General features: G+C 44.5%; 1 protein-coding gene across 6 annotated transcripts in view; it reads right to left on the minus strand.

Moving 5' to 3' along the window:
• Positions 1–18,768, minus strand: part of PIGN (phosphatidylinositol glycan anchor biosynthesis class N) — a 105,609-nt gene that overhangs the window by 30,540 nt on the left and 56,301 nt on the right. For all 6 annotated transcript variants that reach the window (XM_068670892.1, XM_068670894.1, XM_068670891.1 and 3 more), the window contains exons 13-18: positions 17,929–18,007; positions 8,935–9,117; positions 5,630–5,766; positions 4,498–4,597; positions 4,284–4,376; positions 2,603–2,694 (exon numbers count right to left, since the gene is read on the minus strand). In XM_068670892.1, coding sequence (XP_068526993.1) covers positions 2,603–2,694; positions 4,284–4,376; positions 4,498–4,597; positions 5,630–5,766; positions 8,935–9,117; positions 17,929–18,007 — 684 coding nt within the window. The remainder of the gene's footprint in view (positions 1–2,602; positions 2,695–4,283; positions 4,377–4,497; positions 4,598–5,629; positions 5,767–8,934; positions 9,118–17,928; positions 18,008–18,768) is intronic.

Genomic DNA, 18,768 nt, shown 5'->3' on the forward strand with positions numbered 1-18,768 from the left:
GCAGCCTAGTCTAACTCCCTACTCAGAGCAGTGCCAACTTCCACAGGCTGCTAAGGGCAACGTCCACTTGGGTATTGAATAATTCCAACAACAAAAACTCTACAACCTGTCTGGGCAACCTGATCCAGTCCTTGACCATTTTAATCAGCATAAAACTTTTAAAAGTTTCTTATGTTTAAATGGAATTTTGTGTACCTGGATTTGTGCCCATTTCTTGTCTTTTTGCTGGATACAACTGAGAAAAATCTGAATCTGTCATCTTTTGTCATCTTTACTCTTCTCCCCCATTCAAGTATATACATACTTGGATAAGACCCTCCTGAGTCTTCTCCAGGATACCTGGTTTCAGCAACCAATCTCTCCTCCTATGACAGATGTTCCACTACTGGCTCTGCAATCCAGATTTGTTTCACCAGGACTGGGTAGAGAAGAATAATTTCCATCCCTGACTTGCTGGCAATGCTCTCCCTACTCTCCCAGGGCACCACTGCCCTTCTTTGCTGCAAGGAGCACAGTGATAGCTCATGGTCAACCCAGTTAGCCCTCAGCCTGTCTGATGAACAAGGTTGTCACTCTTCAGGTGCAGGACTTCACCTTTCAGTGACTTTGTGTCACCCTTTGAACCTGAAAATTCAGCCGGTTTTCAGTCCGCCTCACTGTCCACTGACCTAGCCTGTATGTTATCAGTTTTTGAATGAGGATGTTATGGAAGACTGTACTAAAAGGTTTTCTAAAATCAAAATAAACTGTATCCACTGCTCTCCCCATGTTCAGTCAGCTAGTCATCTCATCTTTGAAGGCTGTCATGTTGGTCAAGCACAATTTCCCTCTCATAAATTCATGCTGACCACTCCCAATCAATTTCTTTTCCTTCATATGTTTGGAAACGGTTTGTTTCCAGGAGTAGTTGCTTCATGGCCTTTCCCAGTGATTGATGTGAGACTAACCAGCCTGTAGTTCCCTGGATCCTCCAAATAAAGCGTTCCCTTATGTGATCCGCTTCCACTAAGAGGAAGTTGTCCTTGCTCCAGACTTTCCTGCAGGTCCCAGGGGTCTAAAGGCTGTGGTTCCTTAAGGTCAGTCTTACCAATAATGACAGAAGCAAGGAAGGCCTTAGTCTGTTCCAAGTCCTTTGCCACCAGGTCCCCTGTCCCAGTGAACAGCAGGGGCCACATTCTCCCTAGTTTTCCTTTGGCTCCTGTATAGCATCCTAACCCATCCTGCACACTGAGACAAGCATGTTTACGTTCCTCCTGGGTAACGCAACCCTGCATTCACCTCTTGTGTGCTTACTTTTTATGAAGGAGTTTAGTCAGGATCACACTGTGCAAGTTTTATTAATGTCCTGAAGAAGCGCTGGCCTGACCTATAGTGCCAGTGTTCAAGAACAGATTTAATAATAGCACCCATTTCTCACTGGCACTCTAATTTCATCCTGTGTTATCTTCTCTTCCAGTATCTCCTTATCTTCAATATCATGAAATGTCACATAAACATATACTTTTAATTGCTGCTTCAAGGCTTTGCAATTTCAAAACTCCCTTGACAAGATTCAGACAGGTACAAGCTGTTTTAGAGGTACAATGTTTCATTAGAGAAATAAAAAGGAAGATGTACGGCCAGGGTAAGGTGAATGTAAAGAAGTGTCAGGGAGGAAGACTTGAAGGTAATTTAATTCCATTTTGATTTCTAACCCGTGCTAAGCTGTTATAAAGAAGAAAAAAGCTCACAACAAGCAGAAATACATATCTGTATATACAGCCAAGAGATGGTACTACAGCCATCGCTCATCTGTCTTGAATATTTCTAATATGCCCAAGCACCAAAGGTTTTCAATGGATAAATTTAAATTACAGTGAAAAATATTGCAGCCGAATGTAATAATAATTTTGAAAATATCTGGGCTCTTAATTCTATCTGCAGTCTTCTGTCAGACAGCAGCGGGAGCTCTTGCAGTCTAGGTCGATGCAAGTCTCCCTGCAGTAACTACAAGGATAGCACAAGCCTAACTCCTTCAGGCCAACCCACTGGACTGCATCCAGATAAAAGAGAATGCCTCTATGATGAAAGAGTAGCACACAACAGGAGAGCTCTCGTGATCCTATTTGTTCTATTTCTCCAAATAACTCATTAATTACACAATGTTATTCAAAGACAAAGTATTTAAAATTAAATAGAGAAATTCAGAAAGATGCTGTCAAAGTAAACTGTTTTTGAATAAATCTTCTTATTCACACGTCACTGCTATTTACCATGGCTGTACCCCAGTGAAGCTCCTCCTTTAATGACAACTTTATTTTCATGTACAATTTGCAAATTCTGGTATTGTGAAAAATATTTTCCTCCACAAGAAATCACAGAATAATGCAACAAGCAAATGGATTTGGCTTTCTTTGAGGTACTGCAAGAGAATTAAAAGTCTCTTCTCATTGACATTAGTGACTAACTGACGTCTCTATAATCACATCATTTAAATTCTGAATTTCAATATCTGTGTCAGCGGGCTTTCAATAACACAACTCCTCACATATATCAAGTCGGTCTAAATTTCAAATATCAAATAGGGAAATAAAACACTTAAACAGCAAGACAAGATTCTTACACCAGAGGAATGTTCGGTTCTCTTCCTACAACAGGCATTAAAGGAAATACTGCCAGCAGTGCACACAGAACAGTCCAGATCAATGTTGTTGTCTACAAGAAACAAAAACAAATGGGATTTTTGGAGGCCATGTGGACAGACAAAAAAAAAAAAATTAATTGAACTACCAACAGCTACAAGCACCTTCCAACAGACAAAAAAACCCACCTATCTATCAATAATAAGATTAACTGGAAAAGGCCACAAGCTCATTTGTATTACAGTGCTTTGATTTAATACAAAAAAGAAACTAATTCACACAGCTGTCAAAATCCCATCAAAGACAATAAGAATTAAAACTAAGCTTTAATTTTTATTCTTAAAAGCGCCTTCTCAAAGCGTGGCCTTCACGCACATCACAGTCACCAGAAAGCTGCTGAGTAACCTCACGAAGAAAGGAATAAAACCATAATCTCATCAGAAGTTTGCAGCAGCTAACTAATCACCAATCCGTAGCTATATGCTAACATTTTTCAGTCTTTGAATCTGAATGCCATTTGATTTACCTACCATAATCACCCAGCTAGTTCTCTAAATTCTCTGCTATGAGGGAAAAAAAAATAATCACAGGTGTTTTATTTTCAGTAAAGTCAGGAAGAGATACATCACTTAAGATTTTCAAGCTCATGTCAGGTTCTACTCCCTGAAAAGATATTTTCAGGGCTAGAAAGCATCTTCTTTGTACACACAGCTTTAAGATGTGTTACTTGATTACTGAGATACAATAAAAAAAGCAAAGGGAAGCCTACATCACAACAGTTCTTGCAAAGCACGAAAATTTGGGTACAAATTTTAATTTCAATTAAAATGCTAATGCTACTCTAGACCTCTAGGTTTTAGGTATTCTGCAAGGTAAGAGAAGTTTCAACAAACTAATGGAACAGCTGTCTGTTATATTAAAGATTGTGCCACTTCACATCCTTATCTACCGAAGCAGAGGAGGTTTTTTCCTGTGAAAAGCAGTAGAGGAAGCTGCCTCTGAGGAACAATACATGCCATTTGACTGTGGACAATAAAGACATGACAAGCATTTTTTAGTTACTTCTTTTTTTTCAATTAAAAAAATATATATTTCTTAAATGGTGGCATTTTCACCAGTCATGTATGTCAATGCTTTTGTCACTGTGACAATTCAATAAATGATGTGCACTTCATATGACTTTAAACCAACCATTTTTCTTGTCACTACCAACAGAAAACTGATAGCTAGCTCATAGCTATCCTGGAATGAGGACAGAAGCATGACACATGACAGCAACAGCCAGGATACTGGACTCCAGGAAAAAAACGAGAATTCTGTCAGGTTGTAATCTAGAAAGATTACAACTGTTCTTGCCTAAAATCAGTGTAGACTAGGATGCATGACAGCTGTCAGTCAAAATGTCTGTCAAATCAGTTCTGATTCTTAACCAATCCTATTGCTTGTCTCGTATATGAGAATTCTATCCAAATCACATGAAATTCCCTTGCTTTGCTACATGCTGCTGATAGAGATCAGAGTTAGAGCATAACTGAAAAAGAATCAGAAGCAGCATTACAAAAGAGATGAATCCCAACATCCTAAGATGAAATCATCTGCCAGTCATTTAAAATGTTTTTGTTGTTGTTGTTGTTAAATAAAGCAATAAAAACCTTACAGTACCTTTGCTTGAACCCACAGCTGTGTGATCACTGGCCAGCCAGCAAACACAAGAAGACCCACAGTGAGTGTAGCGCGGTAGAAAAAGCTGAAAACCTAATAAAGAAAATTCAACATAAGATTGAAAACCAAGCACATTAATAAAACCTACAATTCCTCAAAGAGAGAAATGGTAGCAATGAGATACCCTGTTGATACATACAAATAAGATACTTACTAGTATTTCAATTCCAAGTATAGAAATCAAGATGAATCCTAGAGACTGGCTGATTGGAAGTGACCGGAGATTTGCAGCGAGGTTTTGAATAACATGAAGTCTGTTCAAAACAATGGAACACAATAACCATTACTGTAACACAACAGAAATAATATAAAATTTTACTGCTTTGAAGGACAGGGGCGAGGGGTCAGAGCACAAGAAATGACCGAGGTATTGCAGATCCTGTCTGCAGCTAGAAATTAAGATTGGGTGATGGCCTGAGGCTCCTTCTGCCCAGTTTTATTTGATATAAAACCTACAATGAAAACCTTTAGTTTTTTCTCTCCCATTTCTGGCATATCTCCATGAGTATTTGGACAAGCTTCAGATTGCTTTTTATCCAAATTGACTCTGAGTTTATGAACATCTTTGGTTATGCTGTGCTTAATGTCCATCATAACTGATGAAACATTCACATGCTTTAGAGGGAAAAAAAAACAGTTATCTCTTCCAGTGTTTTATGAGGCAGCTCATTATCTAACTGCAGTTGGTCTCATTTTCCCTGAATAATACCTAGTTGGTATCTACAGAATTGCCAGTAGATTATGGAAGTAATAGAAAACAGAAAGGAAGAAGTCTTGTTGAACGTGAGATATTTAGTCAAGTTAAAGCCAAACAAGACCAGTTCACTTCAGTATCAGAGCACAATCCTCAATATGACTCGCACATCTTCTCCAAAAGCAGCTGGAGTTCAGCACACCTAACATTCCCAGGATCAGACCATTTCAGAATAACTAAAGAAAAGGAACAACCCGCTCCATTTTACCCATTTTTGGTCAAGATTTTAGCACCTGTTTGTTCCAAAGTACTGAAAACATCTCATCTTGGAATAACATGAATTTATTTTTGCTAAAAGAAAAGATATCTTCTAGAACTGGCAGCTGCATTAGTCTGTTTGGAAACTGTTCTATATGTCAAGCGAAATATAAACCAGAGTACTCTGGAATGTCTCAGAAAACATTTCACCAAATTTAATTACAGTTGTATCTATTTTTCTTCCAAACTTACAGAAATAATTTAATTATCAACAAAAAGGACACACAGACTTGGTTTTATAAAACATGATTTCTAAAACGTATTCTTTACTCACTCTCTCATAACTGCATACCATACGGGTACAGGCAACAGACAGTATATGTAGTATGTCCAAGGAGACGTTTGGATCAACAGGAAAAACGTTATCATCATCCCAACAAATGCAAAACCGTACAAGAGCACTGCAGATTCCTGAAAAACAAATGGTTAGACAAACATCACTAAAACAGCAATGAAATGGTTTAAACTACAAGCTATTTTCCACTTGTGGAGTTACACCCTAAAGCAAATGCTATGTTAGAACAGCCACTCAAGCTGCCTCATGTCTATGAATACAACTCTGGATGCTGTTTCCACAGACCAATTAAAAAGCTGCAGAAGGATTTGAAGATCTACTTCTAAATATTGCTCTATGTAGGGTCCTGCAGTAAAGTCTGCACAGGCAAAGTGCACTTGCACAATCTGGAAGCCTAATGCGTGCAACACTATTTAAGTTCAACAGAAGTTTGAAGTCCAGTGGAAGTCAGAGCATGAAGAGTCTTGGAAAAAAAAAAAACAAAAAACAACTCTTAAATTTAGGTTCTAAAAATAGACTCGAAGTATAACCTTTTGAGTTCAAGTTCAGAGCATTACAGTCAAAGCATTTAATGAAAATTCCATTAGCACACGTCTCCTTCTCCTACTTGAGGCATTTATAAGAGAAACAAATTAAAATACAAGACATCGACTCCTACTGAGATCAGCTCTTCAGGATTTACTGGCAGCTACCGAAGGGAGATTGCCACTAGCCTTCCACAGCTAAATTCCCCTACGTTACTCTTGATCCCCTGTAGTTTCCACCTTTGGGCATTAAGCTAAGCCAGCCCCAAATTCAATTTCCTGCTAACAAAGCAGAGATGAAAGCAAGGACGGTGGTGCAGGAGCTGCCCTGTGAGCCAACCCATTTTTTCCCAGTGCAAAGACTGATGCACCTGCTGAAGAGGCAGCACAGGCTGATGGGGACTAATCAGCAGTTAGCAGCAGGCTCTCACTTGCACAAAGAAGAGCATTAAACGGTCAATCCATCCACCTTTTACTTGGTCATTGAACTACTTTTCTTTCTTCAGGTAAAGGAAGATTACATGCAAGTTTGAAATGAACAATTTTATCTTTTGGTATTGCAACTTGAGGTTGTGAAGGCAGCTTTAGCAACGGAGCAGTCCTCAGCACAATGGCTAGGTAATGACTGAAGAATCTGTTTTCTTTTAATAACAGAACTGCCAGTTCCTCTGAATGAGTTATTTCAAAGGATACACGACTATGCTAGATGTGCTGAGAAGACAAGACACTCAATTAGCAGGTCACATCGATGGGTTAGCAGTTTTTGTTCTCCTCCCCGCCGTAATTGACATGAAACTGCCCTGATCTAAGCTGACAGCAAATGCAAGTTCTAAATGATTTTTAAAATACAATTTCTGCTAAGATACGCCATTAAAGGAAAAAAAAAAGTCACACAGAAAGCTGACCTAATGCAATTTGGTTCCATTAGTTTTAAATTTTACATTTGCTGACACGTACACAAAATGAATATGTATAGATATGATACACACACAATGGAATTTATCGTCGAACGAGTAAACCACACACAATCAACATTTTATTCCATGCCGAGATAAAGATTATACAATCCAATAACTGGTCATGCATTGAAGACAGAAACTGATTTCACATTTTCTGTGAATGTTTAAAAATAGATTAAAAGGTTAGGCTTTTTACTAAGTGAAACAACACCCCACCCCAAAAGAAAAAAAAATGTTTTCTCATAAGCAGCATAAGAAGCCACAGGCTTTTATAGATGACATATACAGGATATGCAGTTTCATTATTCAAAGGCTGCTACTGGATTTTATACGGCTGGGCTTTGCGCAGAACTATTTGTCAATGGTAGATTAGTTTCTCAGCAATATTCTTTAAGTAGCTCTGATACTATCTGTAAAGCAAATAACTTCCATGTAAGAAGCGTCAGGCTCACACTGTGACTCCCTAAATATATATGAACACTAAAAAAAAACAAAACAAAACAAAAGAAAACAGAAAAGGGCCTGTTATAAAAACAGTGAAAAGAAAAATTCTACATGCAACAGAAGGAACCTCTTTTTTTCCCCACCAGTGTCGCTGGCATAAGTTTTGTGTAACGTTTTTGAGATTTTACCTGTTGAAAGTAACAAATTATTTTAGAAGTGAAATTTTATGTTGACTAAAAATACTACATTTTTGCTTATGCTTTTAACATACCCAATATTCAGTCTAATTTTTGTAATTATTCTGTTCATATCTAACATAAGCATCTTGGACTACTTCTTCTAAGTTCTTTGATGAAAGAAAACCTAAGTAATGCAGTGCATCACTTATGAATATTTTCTGATTTAATTCTGTTTGATCATTTTCATTAAAAGCCAGGACTCTCTCTCATTTCAGCCAGTTGTAAAAACATCAAGATAGCACGATGGGAATTTTCTCAGAGTAATATACTGACGGCAGTACAGATGCTACAGGAATACTCATTGCCAAATTAAACAACTTCTTTTATTCTGAAACAAATCCTTAAGTCTGGGAGGGTTTTTTTGTTTGTTTGTTTGTTTGTTTCTCTCTGTAAAGCTTTCATCTTCCCCTGGTGAAATGCTAGCTTTTAGCTGGTTCTCCTTTTTGAGGTCTCTCTCTTCTGATGAATGACTGAAACAAAAATGAATTTCCTAGGATTTTGGGCTTTGTGAAAAATCGAGCTATTATAACCTTGTTAAAAAGAGCTTCCTCTTTGATATTTTCTTCTCTACTCTTGCAAATTGTAAAGGGCAAGAGTGCAAGCTGACCTGTGAAACCACAGTTCACCTTTCAATTAAAACAGGTTATACATTTTAAAAATGCCATCATAGAATTGCAAGGCTTCTGAAGACTGATTACCCACCACTACTGAGGACAGGAACAAAAAAATCTACACGCAAATTTTTTTGGCCCTACAGTAGAAAGCAAAAATCAAAATGGAAGCCAAAAGTCTGTATTGTTCATTGTATAACAATGTCCATTACTAGAGTGCTGACTTTATTACAGTTAGTTCAAAATTGACTTCTGGTTAAAGACAGATTCTCTAATAGCTTTTTAGCATTTAGTAAAATGCACAGTTGTAAGAAAGAAACTCAGAAAACACAGTATTGCATATTCTGACTTGTAATGCATTGGAATACTGATCTGAATTAATGGTCCAAACAATAACACCAGGCAGGATTACAGCAGCTGTTTCCATTTGTGGTCAACAGAACAGAACAGTGGAATGTGTGCAGTTTCCTGAAAAAAGGGAGAAATCACTGTATATTTCTGACCTACCTTATTACTACTCTGGACAGTCTTAGTCAAATTGGTATGGGTCTTGACAATCACCAGAATCACGTAAGTCGTCCATCCCACGAAACCCATTGCGATACTTAGGCCCAGGAATAATCTGTCATAAGTATGGTAATACGACAGGCCTTCCAAAGCAAGGTTAATCAGGGTTTTGCACAGAGATACCTAGAGAAAAAAAAAAAATACAAGCAACAGTTTGAAGTAACGTAAGCTCCATACCACAAATCAACCCAACCAACAACTGCAGCTCAAGCAGTTCTGCCGTTCCTGGCACGTGTCCTCTGTACAACCAGGTATGGTGTTTTGGCCAACATCAACTACTGGAGTGTGCACTGCTTCAGACTCCTGTTGGACATAAAGTCAGCCATCACTTGGCTCTTTCACTACCCAACCGAGCCACAAAAGGCAGCACACCATCTATCTTGAACACCATCTATTATAAAGCGTACCACTTGTTTGTCCCATCAGCATTTGACCTTTACAGGTGACCCCCTGAAAAAAAAAAACAGTCACAAGCTTCTGAGAGCACCACATTTAAATAGGAGGATGACTATGGATACAGATTATACTGGACTGTACTAAGTTTAATCACAAGTCTCTCTAGCTCACTACCTCCCTCACTGTGCTGACCCCAGTGATTTTCCCAAAGATGGGAAAAAACTGTGTAATTTATGGTCACAGAGGATTCTCTGATTAATGGAAAGATCTGTAAGGAAGGGTATAATAAGAGTTAAGCACACATCATGATGCTTCTTTATATGCCCAAGTATCCATTAAATACTTTGTTATTATTATAATTGTCTTTATTAATTCGCCTGGTTCTCAAGGCTAGGCACAGTAGTGGACATATCACATCCATCTCCCAGTAGAAACAATACTCTTTTCTCTTGGAGCACTCGATTTCCAGTTCCTGCTCAGTTTGAGGAAATGTCCATCAGTAATGTGTCATTACTCCCTATGACCCACAAAGTACTAGGATATTTGAAAAAAGAAGTTCAGATCATCCTTGATCAGATAAGAGGTCAAGTACAAGGATAAGGGCAATAATATTTAACATTTGTCTCGCTGTCAAAATCCTTTGAGAAGAACTCTTACACATCAAACACTTGGAAGGGCACAAAGTTCCTCAAAATAAATGAATTATAGTGTGCTGGCATCACCTGCTTGCTGTTATCTGTTAAAGCAGGTGACAGAGATCCTATTAAACCAAAAAGTTGGGACAAAGTTTCAATCAACAGAAAAAAGTGTATCAACTATTGAAGAGCCTGATTAGTTAGTACTCAAAAAAGTGATCATGAACACATAGGGTACCTGAAGCAAACAAGGGGTAAAGTTTGTGTGTAAGAGGTCTCGAGTCCCTAGACCTCTAGAGCCTCTGAGCAAGCCCAAGCTCAGATGAAAGAAAGCTGGAGAGGGACTCTATCAGGGAGTGTAGCGATGGAGCAAGGAATGATGGCTTTGAATAAATGGAGGGGAGATTTAGATTAGACGTGATGTGAGGAAGAAATTCTTTATTCAGAGCACAAAGCGCACATGGGCATTAGGGCTGAAGATACACCTTGCTTCTGTTCTTGTCCGTAAAGAACAAAATTACGTAAAAAACGGTGTTAACAATAAACACAGGGCACAGGATGGGAGGTGCAGGGCAGACCCTGTGGCTGAAGGGCAGCTTTTCTCTCTGGCAAGCTAAATGGCCCGGAGGAGCCAGCCCCACACAAGAGGCCCTCAGTACCCCAACCCTCCTTCTTCTCCATGTGAGGGCATCTTCCAGGCCACTCCCAACACAACCACCTTTGGCCATGCGTGGGCCACTCCACCGTGGAGCCTTGCTGAGGTCACTGGCCACCACAGCCCCGTGGGCCCTATAAAACAGGCCCCCTGCAGCCAGCCCGCCACTCGCTGAGCTTCGAGGCACCCTGACTGCCAGCCAGTGTGGCAGAAAGGAGACCAGAAGAGTGAGGTGAGTGGCAGGCCTCTTGGTGCGCAAGGACAGCCATGCTGTCCAAAGAAGCACCAAGAAGGAATGCACCTGAGCAGGAGAGGTGTTGCGGGCACAGGGATGGTGCTGGGAGCATGAGAGACACCAGAGCTAGAGAGACCTCTGGTGCCCAGCCCACAGAGATGTATAAGTGGTACCAGTGGTACCACAACAACACAGGGAACAGGCCGCCCACTGAAACACCCAGTGACAGGGGGCCTGGGCCTTACTACAGGCATGACAGTGGCATGGGGTGAAGGCAGGAGCATCAGGCAGACAGCTGTGGGGAGCAGAGATGTGCCCATAATCCAGAACACGGTGCGGGACCCAGGCATGGCTGTAAAATGGACGGCAGCGTCAAACCCCTGCATGGAAATCAACCAGACAGTAGCACAGGGCCTAGGGGTGGAACTGGACCACCCCCTGGTTCAGCACCCTGGCCTGAGAACATTCCGGATGGAAGCCATCCTGTGTGGGCAGTCCCGGGCAAGAAGTGGCTTGTCCTTCTGCCAAACACCGTGGAGCCCATGGAGATGGATCCACCAGATGTGGAGGAACTGATGGAAGTGGATCCACCTCTGACAGATCAGAGCTGCAACAACCCCGGCATGTATTTCCTCTGTGCCACCACAGCGCATCAACAGCGTTCCTGGAGTGCCCGGCGAGCTCCCTACTCATCGCGCAGGCTCCATCCCCAGCGTTAGCTTGGAGCCCCCAAACACCACAGACATCCCGCAAGCTTACCTGTGGGAAGTCCCGGCAATAAAGAACTCTGTTGCCAATGCTCACGGGTTGTGTGAGTGCTTCTTTCCTATCCCCCAGCCCTTGTGCCAGAGGTGGCAGCCCTTCTGCACAGACCCTCCAGAAACAGCACAAGAGAGGACCCAGCTCCCTTTGGGCTGCTGTGCTGGGGTGACAGGAGGAGTCCCCAGGGGCCACCATGCACCTTTAACATTTGTGAAAATAGACTGAAGGGTGAAAATAGGAGTGTGTAAGTGATTAGAGGTAGCTAATTTCTTATATTAGGAGTGAGTTTCTCTAGCTGAGTAATTGGCAATGACAGACATGGAGAAAGCTGAGGTACTCAACATTTTTTCTCCATCTGCACTGGTAGATGGGCTTACTAAGTCTTTCATTTCCCTGAACCCATAGATGGAGGCTGGGGGAGCAAAGTCCCACCCACTGTCAGCGAAGAGCAGGTTTGACACCACCTGATGAATCTAAACAGGTACAAGCCTATAGGACTTGATGACATGAATCCCAGGATCCTGAGGGAACTGGCTGATGGAGTTGCCAAGCTCTCCACCAGAGGTGCCACTCTGAGCAAAGGGTAAAGTTTGTGTATAAGAGGTCTCAAGTCCCTGGACCTCTAGAGCCTCTATGGAAGCCCAAGTTCAGACGAAAGAAAGCTGGAGAGGGACTCTATCAGGGAGTGTGGCGATGGAGCAAGGAATAATGGCTTTGAACAAACGGAGGGGAGATGGAGATTAGATGTGATGTGAGGAAGAAATTCTTTATTCAGAGCACAAAACGCACATGGGCAATAGGGCTGAAGATACACCTTGCTTCTGTTCTTGTCCGTAAAGAATAACATTACATAAAAAACTGTGTTAACAGTAAAGGAAGGGCACAGGATGGGAGGTGCAGGGCAGTCCCCATGGCCGCAGCCTTTCTCTCTGGCAAGCCAAATGGCCTGGGGGAAACAGCCCCACACAAGGTGCCCTCAGCCCCCGCCAGCCTTCCTCCATGTGAGGGTATCTTCCGGACCACTCCCAACATACCACACGTGGACCACTCCATCACAGGGGCTTGCTGAGGTCACAATGGCCACCGCTGCCTCGTGGGCCCTATAAAATGCCGCCCTGCCGCTGGCCTGCCACTCGCTGAGCTTCGAGGCCCCCTGACAGCCAGCATCCGCGGCAGAAGGCAGCCCAGAAGCAGCAAGGCGAGAGGCGGCCCTCGTTGGTGTGAGGGGACGGCGATGCAGTCCCAGCAAGCACCAGCAAGGAAGGCAGCCGACAAGAAGCGTCACGGGCAGAGCACCAGCGGCACAGCAAACACCAGTGCCCAAGGCCACTCTGGCATGCAGCCCAGTGACAATTCCAACTGGTACCCTTGGCACCACAACCATGCGGGGAACAGGCTGGCCCCTCAGCCATCCAGCCACAGGGGGCCTGGGCTTTCCCAGTGGTGCAACGGCGGCGCAGGGCCAAGGCAGCAGGAGCAGTCCGACGGCCACAGGGAGCACAGGCACGCCTACCATCCCTACCACGGCGCGGGACCCAGCCAGGCCCATAAACCGGATGGCAGCGTCGGATCCACGCACGGAAATCAACCCGACAGTGGACGCAGGCGTGGAACTGAACGACCCCGTGGTTCGGCACCCCGGCCTGGAAGACATCCTGTTTGGGCACTCCTGCGCAAGGACTGGCTTAGGCTTCTGACCAGCACCGAGGAGCCCATGGAGGTGGATCCTCCACAAGACACGGAGGAGCCGATGGAAGTGGATCTGCCTCGGCCACAACAGATGTGGGACTCCAGCAGCGCGTCTTGGTTCTCTGCTTTGCGAGCACAGAAGGAGCGTCGCAGGAATGCGCGGCCAGCCCCCTACTCATCGGCGCGCGGGCTCCATCGCCAGCATTAGCTCGGAGCCCCCAAACACCACGGACGTCCTGCAGGCTTACCTGCAAGGCGTCCTGGCAATAAAGAAATCTGTTGCCAACGCTCAGGAGTTGTGTGAGTGCTGATAGTGCCTATCCCCCAGCCCTTGTGCCAGAGGTGGCAGCCCTTCTGCACAGAGCCTCCAGGAACAGCACAAGAGAGCACCCAGCTCCCTTTGGGCTGCTGTGCTGGGGTGACAGCAGGAGTCCCCAGGGGCCACCATGCACCTCTACCATTTGTGAAAATAGACTGGGGGTGAAAATAGGAGTGTGTGAGTGATTGTAGGTGGTTAATTTCTTACCCTAGGAGTGAGTTTCTCTAGCTAAGTAATTGGCAATGACAGACATGGAGAAAGCTGAGGCACTCAACTTTTTTTCCTCCATCTGCACTGGTAGGCAGGCTTCCCAAGTCTTTCATTTCCCTGAACCCATAGATGGAGGCTGGGGGAGCAAAGTCCCACCCACTGTCAGCGAAGAGCAGGTTTGACACCACCTGATGAATCTAAACAGGTACAAGCCTATAGGACTTGATGACATGAATCCCAGGATCCTGAGGGAACTGGCTGACGGAGTTGCCAAGCTCTCCACCAGAGGTGCCACTCTGAGCATAAAGTTTGTGTATAAGAGGTCTCAAGTCCCTGGACCTCTAGAGCCTCTATGGAAGCCCAAGTTCAGACGAAAGAAAGCTGGAGAGGGACTCTATCAGGGAGTGTGGCGATGGAGCAAGGAATAATGGCTTTGAACAAACGGAGGGGAGATGGAGATTAGATGTGATGTGAGGAAGAAATTCTTTATTCAGAGCACAAAGCGCATGTGGGCATTGGGGCTGAAGATACACCTTGCTTCTGTTCTTGTCCGTAAAGAATAACATTACATAAAAAACTGTGTTAACAGTAAAGGAAGGGCACAGGATGGGAGGTGCAGGGCAGTCCCCGTGGCCAAGGCGCAGCCTTTCTCTCTGGCAAGCCAAATGGCCTGCGGGTAACAGCCCCAGGAAAGGGGTCCTCAGCCCCCCCAACTCTCCTCCTTGTCTACATGAGGGCATCTTCCAGGCTGCTCCCAGCACAGCCACCTTTGGCCACACGTGGACCACTCCATCACAGGGGCTTGCTGAGGTCACAATGGCCACCGCTGCCTCGTGGGCCCTATAAAAAGGCCCCCCTGCCGCTGGCCTGCCACTCGCTGAGCTTCGAGGCCCCCTGACAGCCAGCATCCGCGGCAGAAGGCAGCCCAGAAGCAGCAAGGCGAGAGGCGGCCCTCGTTGGTGTGAGGGGACGGCGATGCAGTCCCAGCAAGCACCAGCAAGGAAGGCAGCCGACAAGAAGCGTCACGGGCAGAGCACCAGCGGCACAGCAAGCACCAGTGCCCAAGGCCACTCTGGCATGCAGCCCAGTGACAATTCCAGCTGGTACCCTTGGCACCACAACCATGCGGGGAACAGGCTGGCCCCTCAGCCATCCAGCCACAGGGGGCCTGGGCTTTCCCAGTGGTGCAACGGCGGCGCAGGGCCAAGGCAGCAGGAGCAGTCCGACGGCCACAGGGAGCACAGGCATGCCTACCATCCCTACCACGGCGCGGGACCCAGCCAGGCCCATAAACCGGATGGCAGCGTCGGATCCACGCACGGAAATCAACCCGACAGTGGACGCAGGCGTGGAACTGAACGACCCCATGGTTCGGCACCCCGGCCTGGAAGACATCCTGTTTGGGCACTCCTGCGCAAGGACTGGCTTAGGCTTCTGACCAGCACCGAGGAGCCCATGGAGGTGGATCCTCCACAAGACACGGAGGAGCCGATGGAAGTGGATCTGCCTCGGCCACAACAGATGTGGGACTCCAGCGGCGCGTCTTGGTTCTCTGCCTTGCGAGCACAGAAAGAGCGTCGCAGGAGTGCGCGGCCAGCCCCCTACTCATCGGCGCGCGGGCTCCATCCCCAACATTAGCTGGGAGCCCCCAAACACCACGGACGTCCTGCAGGCTTACCTGCAAGGCGTCCTGGCAATAAAGAAATCTGTTGCCAATGCTCAGGAGTTGCGTGAGTGCTGATAGTGCCTATCCCCCAGCCCTTGTGCCAGAGGTGGCAGCCCTTCTGCATGGAGCCTCCAGGAACAGCACAAGAGAGGACCCAGCTTCCTTTGGGCTGCTGCGCTGGGGTGACAGGAGGAGTCCCCAGGGACCACCATGCACCTTTAACATTTGTGAAAATAGACTGAGGGGTGAAAATAGGAGTGTGTAAGTGATTAGAGGTGGCTAATTTCTTACCCTAGGAGTGAGTTTCTCTTCCTGAGTACTTGGTAACGACAGACGTCGAGAAAGCTGAGGTACTCAACAACATCTTTGCCTCCATCTGCTCTGGTAGGCAGGCTTCCCAAGTCTTTCATTTCCCTGAACCCGTAGATGGAGGCTGTGGGAGCAAAGTCCCACCCACTGCAAGCAAAGAGCAGGTTTGAGACCACCTGATGCATCTAAACAACAGGTACAGGTCTATGGGACCTGATGACATGAATCGCAGGGTGCAGAGGGAACTGGCTGAAAGCCTCTCTCCATGCAAGTTGAAAGGTGCTGGCAGCCGGGCGATGTCCCTGGTGAGTGGAAAAAGGGAAACATCATGCCCCTTTTTAAAAAGGGATGAGAAAGTCAGGTCATTTAGAAAGCAGAGGAACTCCTTCTGAGTCTGGGAGGAAGAAGAAGAAGAGATAGGCTACTCCAAAGTGGCTCGGCCATCAAAGGAACAGGAAGACAAAGGGGGAGATATCATAAGGGCATCAAGAACTACCCGAGGCCTGTAAGAGCATGAGCCTAACTGGGAATGAGTGGCAAAAGCACCCTACTGGGACTGGCCTGGATGCTCCGTGCATCCTTGGCATAGGCTGCCTCAGGAGAGGATATTTCAAGGGCCTTTTGTCTTCAGGGAGCCAATCTATGCAGGTGGCAGGCAGAGGTGGTTTTTCCCACTTGTTCGCTCCCCCTTTTCTCCTTCACCCACCTCTTCTCCTCCAGCCTAGTTCAGACAGCTCTTCATGTCTTTGAATATCCTGGGGATGTTCAGACCAGCCTGTTCTTATTGTAATGTCTCCTGAGTGCGCTTCAAGTACTGTCCAAGTTTAACCAGCTACTTAGGAATGGCATCCAGAGGTCTGTTCTGAGGCAGACCCCCAGCCAGCCACCTTACAGGACTTGTCCAGCATGATGCCGGATGGTAGGAATATCTCTTGGGCCAGTTGGGGTCAGCTGTCCTGCTTCTGTCCCCTCCCAGCTCCTCCTGCATGCCTAGCCTGCCCAGTGACAGGACAGAGTGGGAAGCTGACAAATCCTTGACTCAGTGTAAGCACTGCTCTGCAACAATTCAAGCAAGTAGGAGACCTTTCTTCTCAGAAAGAGCAGACAGGCATTGGAACAGGTTGCCCAGGGAAGTGGTGGCATCACCATCACTGGGGGTGTTCAAGGCAAGGTTGGACCTGGTGCGTAGGGACATGGTTTAGTGGGTGACATTGGAAGCAGGGTGATGGTTGCACCAGATGATCTTGGAGGTCTTTTCCAACCTTAGTTTCTCTATTACCCAACACTCAAACTGGCAGGATTATTATCATAACAGAATTATTCTTCCATGCATTTGCTAGGTTAAATGCAATCTTACAGATTCAACTTTTTCATGGGCTTTTTCACACAAAAGTCAGTAACTAACCTAAACCTGTTAAAATGAAAGTCGTCTTTGTACCATTTAGCTCTGCAAATTATGTCTGTGAATGTCAGAATTACAAGCACTGGCAAACTGCAACCGTCAGGCACCCTGTCTCACTGAGTAGCAGAAAACACTTAGGAAGGTATTCAAGACTTGCAAAACACAGAATGATTCCACATAAAGCTCTCAGTTTCTCACGAAGTGAAATGCAAAATTAAAAACATGAACAGCTGGTTCAGGTAAGAGAAGTACAAAACAAAGCAGGGTCTACGACAGAGCAAGTCACCATACTTTTTCATGCAACTAGCAGCCTAGGAAGGATGATTATGATCTACATTCTTTAGTTTCTCTTTGAATTTACTCTTTTTTACAGTGGAAAAGATAAACATACATTGTGTGCTGCTATACTGTGAAATGGTAGCAAAAAGTTTAATAGCTATGAGAAAAAACTGAGTAAGTTAGTATTGTTCAATAGCGTTGATGTCATGAAATGCAAAACGTTGGAGACTTATAATGGGATTTTATTTGTGTTGGTAAGTGAGATGTGCATCAGAAGGACAAATATTTTCTGGTTTAAGTTAAACAAATCTAAATATATTTACATATAACAGAAGTTCTCAAAGTTTCTATAAGATCGATAGCAAAGGTGCACTTACCGCTTCATCGTACTTTTGCTGCTGAATGTACAGTCTTGTTTTCTTTAAAAAGTTGATCTGTTCAGAATCAGAAAGTGGCCTGTCCAACAAAATAAACAGATATTAACATAAATGCTTCTTTTCATGAGCAGAGGAGGAGACAGGAAAAACTTCACTTTGTAATCAAAAACGATTCTGGAATGAAATAAAACAAAACAAGTTTTCCAAATTTCATTAGGGGAATGCTCCATACCTCTATATTCATTTTCACACGAAAGTCAACACTGCTGCTGTCTAATTTACCCCAAGAACTTTGCATTAATAGACACATCTTTTATTCCCAGCTAATACTGCTGGTGAAAATTCTCTCCCTTTTGCATTATTATTGACCACTGCCCTGAACAAGAAGCACTGCATACATAAGAATTAAGCAAATTAACTGATTTGATGATACTCATGGCTGCAAGAAGTTTGAAAGCCTGTCAGCATAGGACAAATTGTTCAGGATCCACAATAGCCATAGATGATGCCTAACAATCTTTTATTTAAAAAAAAAAAAAAAGACTTTATCTCCTCTTCCACAGGAAGCTGTTAACAGAGTCCCCATACCAGGGGATAGCACAATTACCTGACAGCACTGAGGCCTGTAGTAAAAATCTCTGACTTTATTGAGTTAGATAATCATCCAAAATCATTTCTACAACCCTTCCTTTACAGAAAATATCATCGTGGAAGAACAAACCAGTCAACCAACCCCCACCAAACAGAGGAGGAAGGAGCTGAGTCCCTTGCCACTTTGTTCCAGGTTAAGGATGGCAGCAGGGCAGAGGATCCCCTGGGCAAATTGTCAGCCACCGGCCC

This window comes from Anas acuta, chromosome 2, assembly GCF_963932015.1.
Source record: "Anas acuta chromosome 2, bAnaAcu1.1, whole genome shotgun sequence".
NCBI classification, from domain to species: Eukaryota; Metazoa; Chordata; class Aves; order Anseriformes; family Anatidae; genus Anas; species Anas acuta.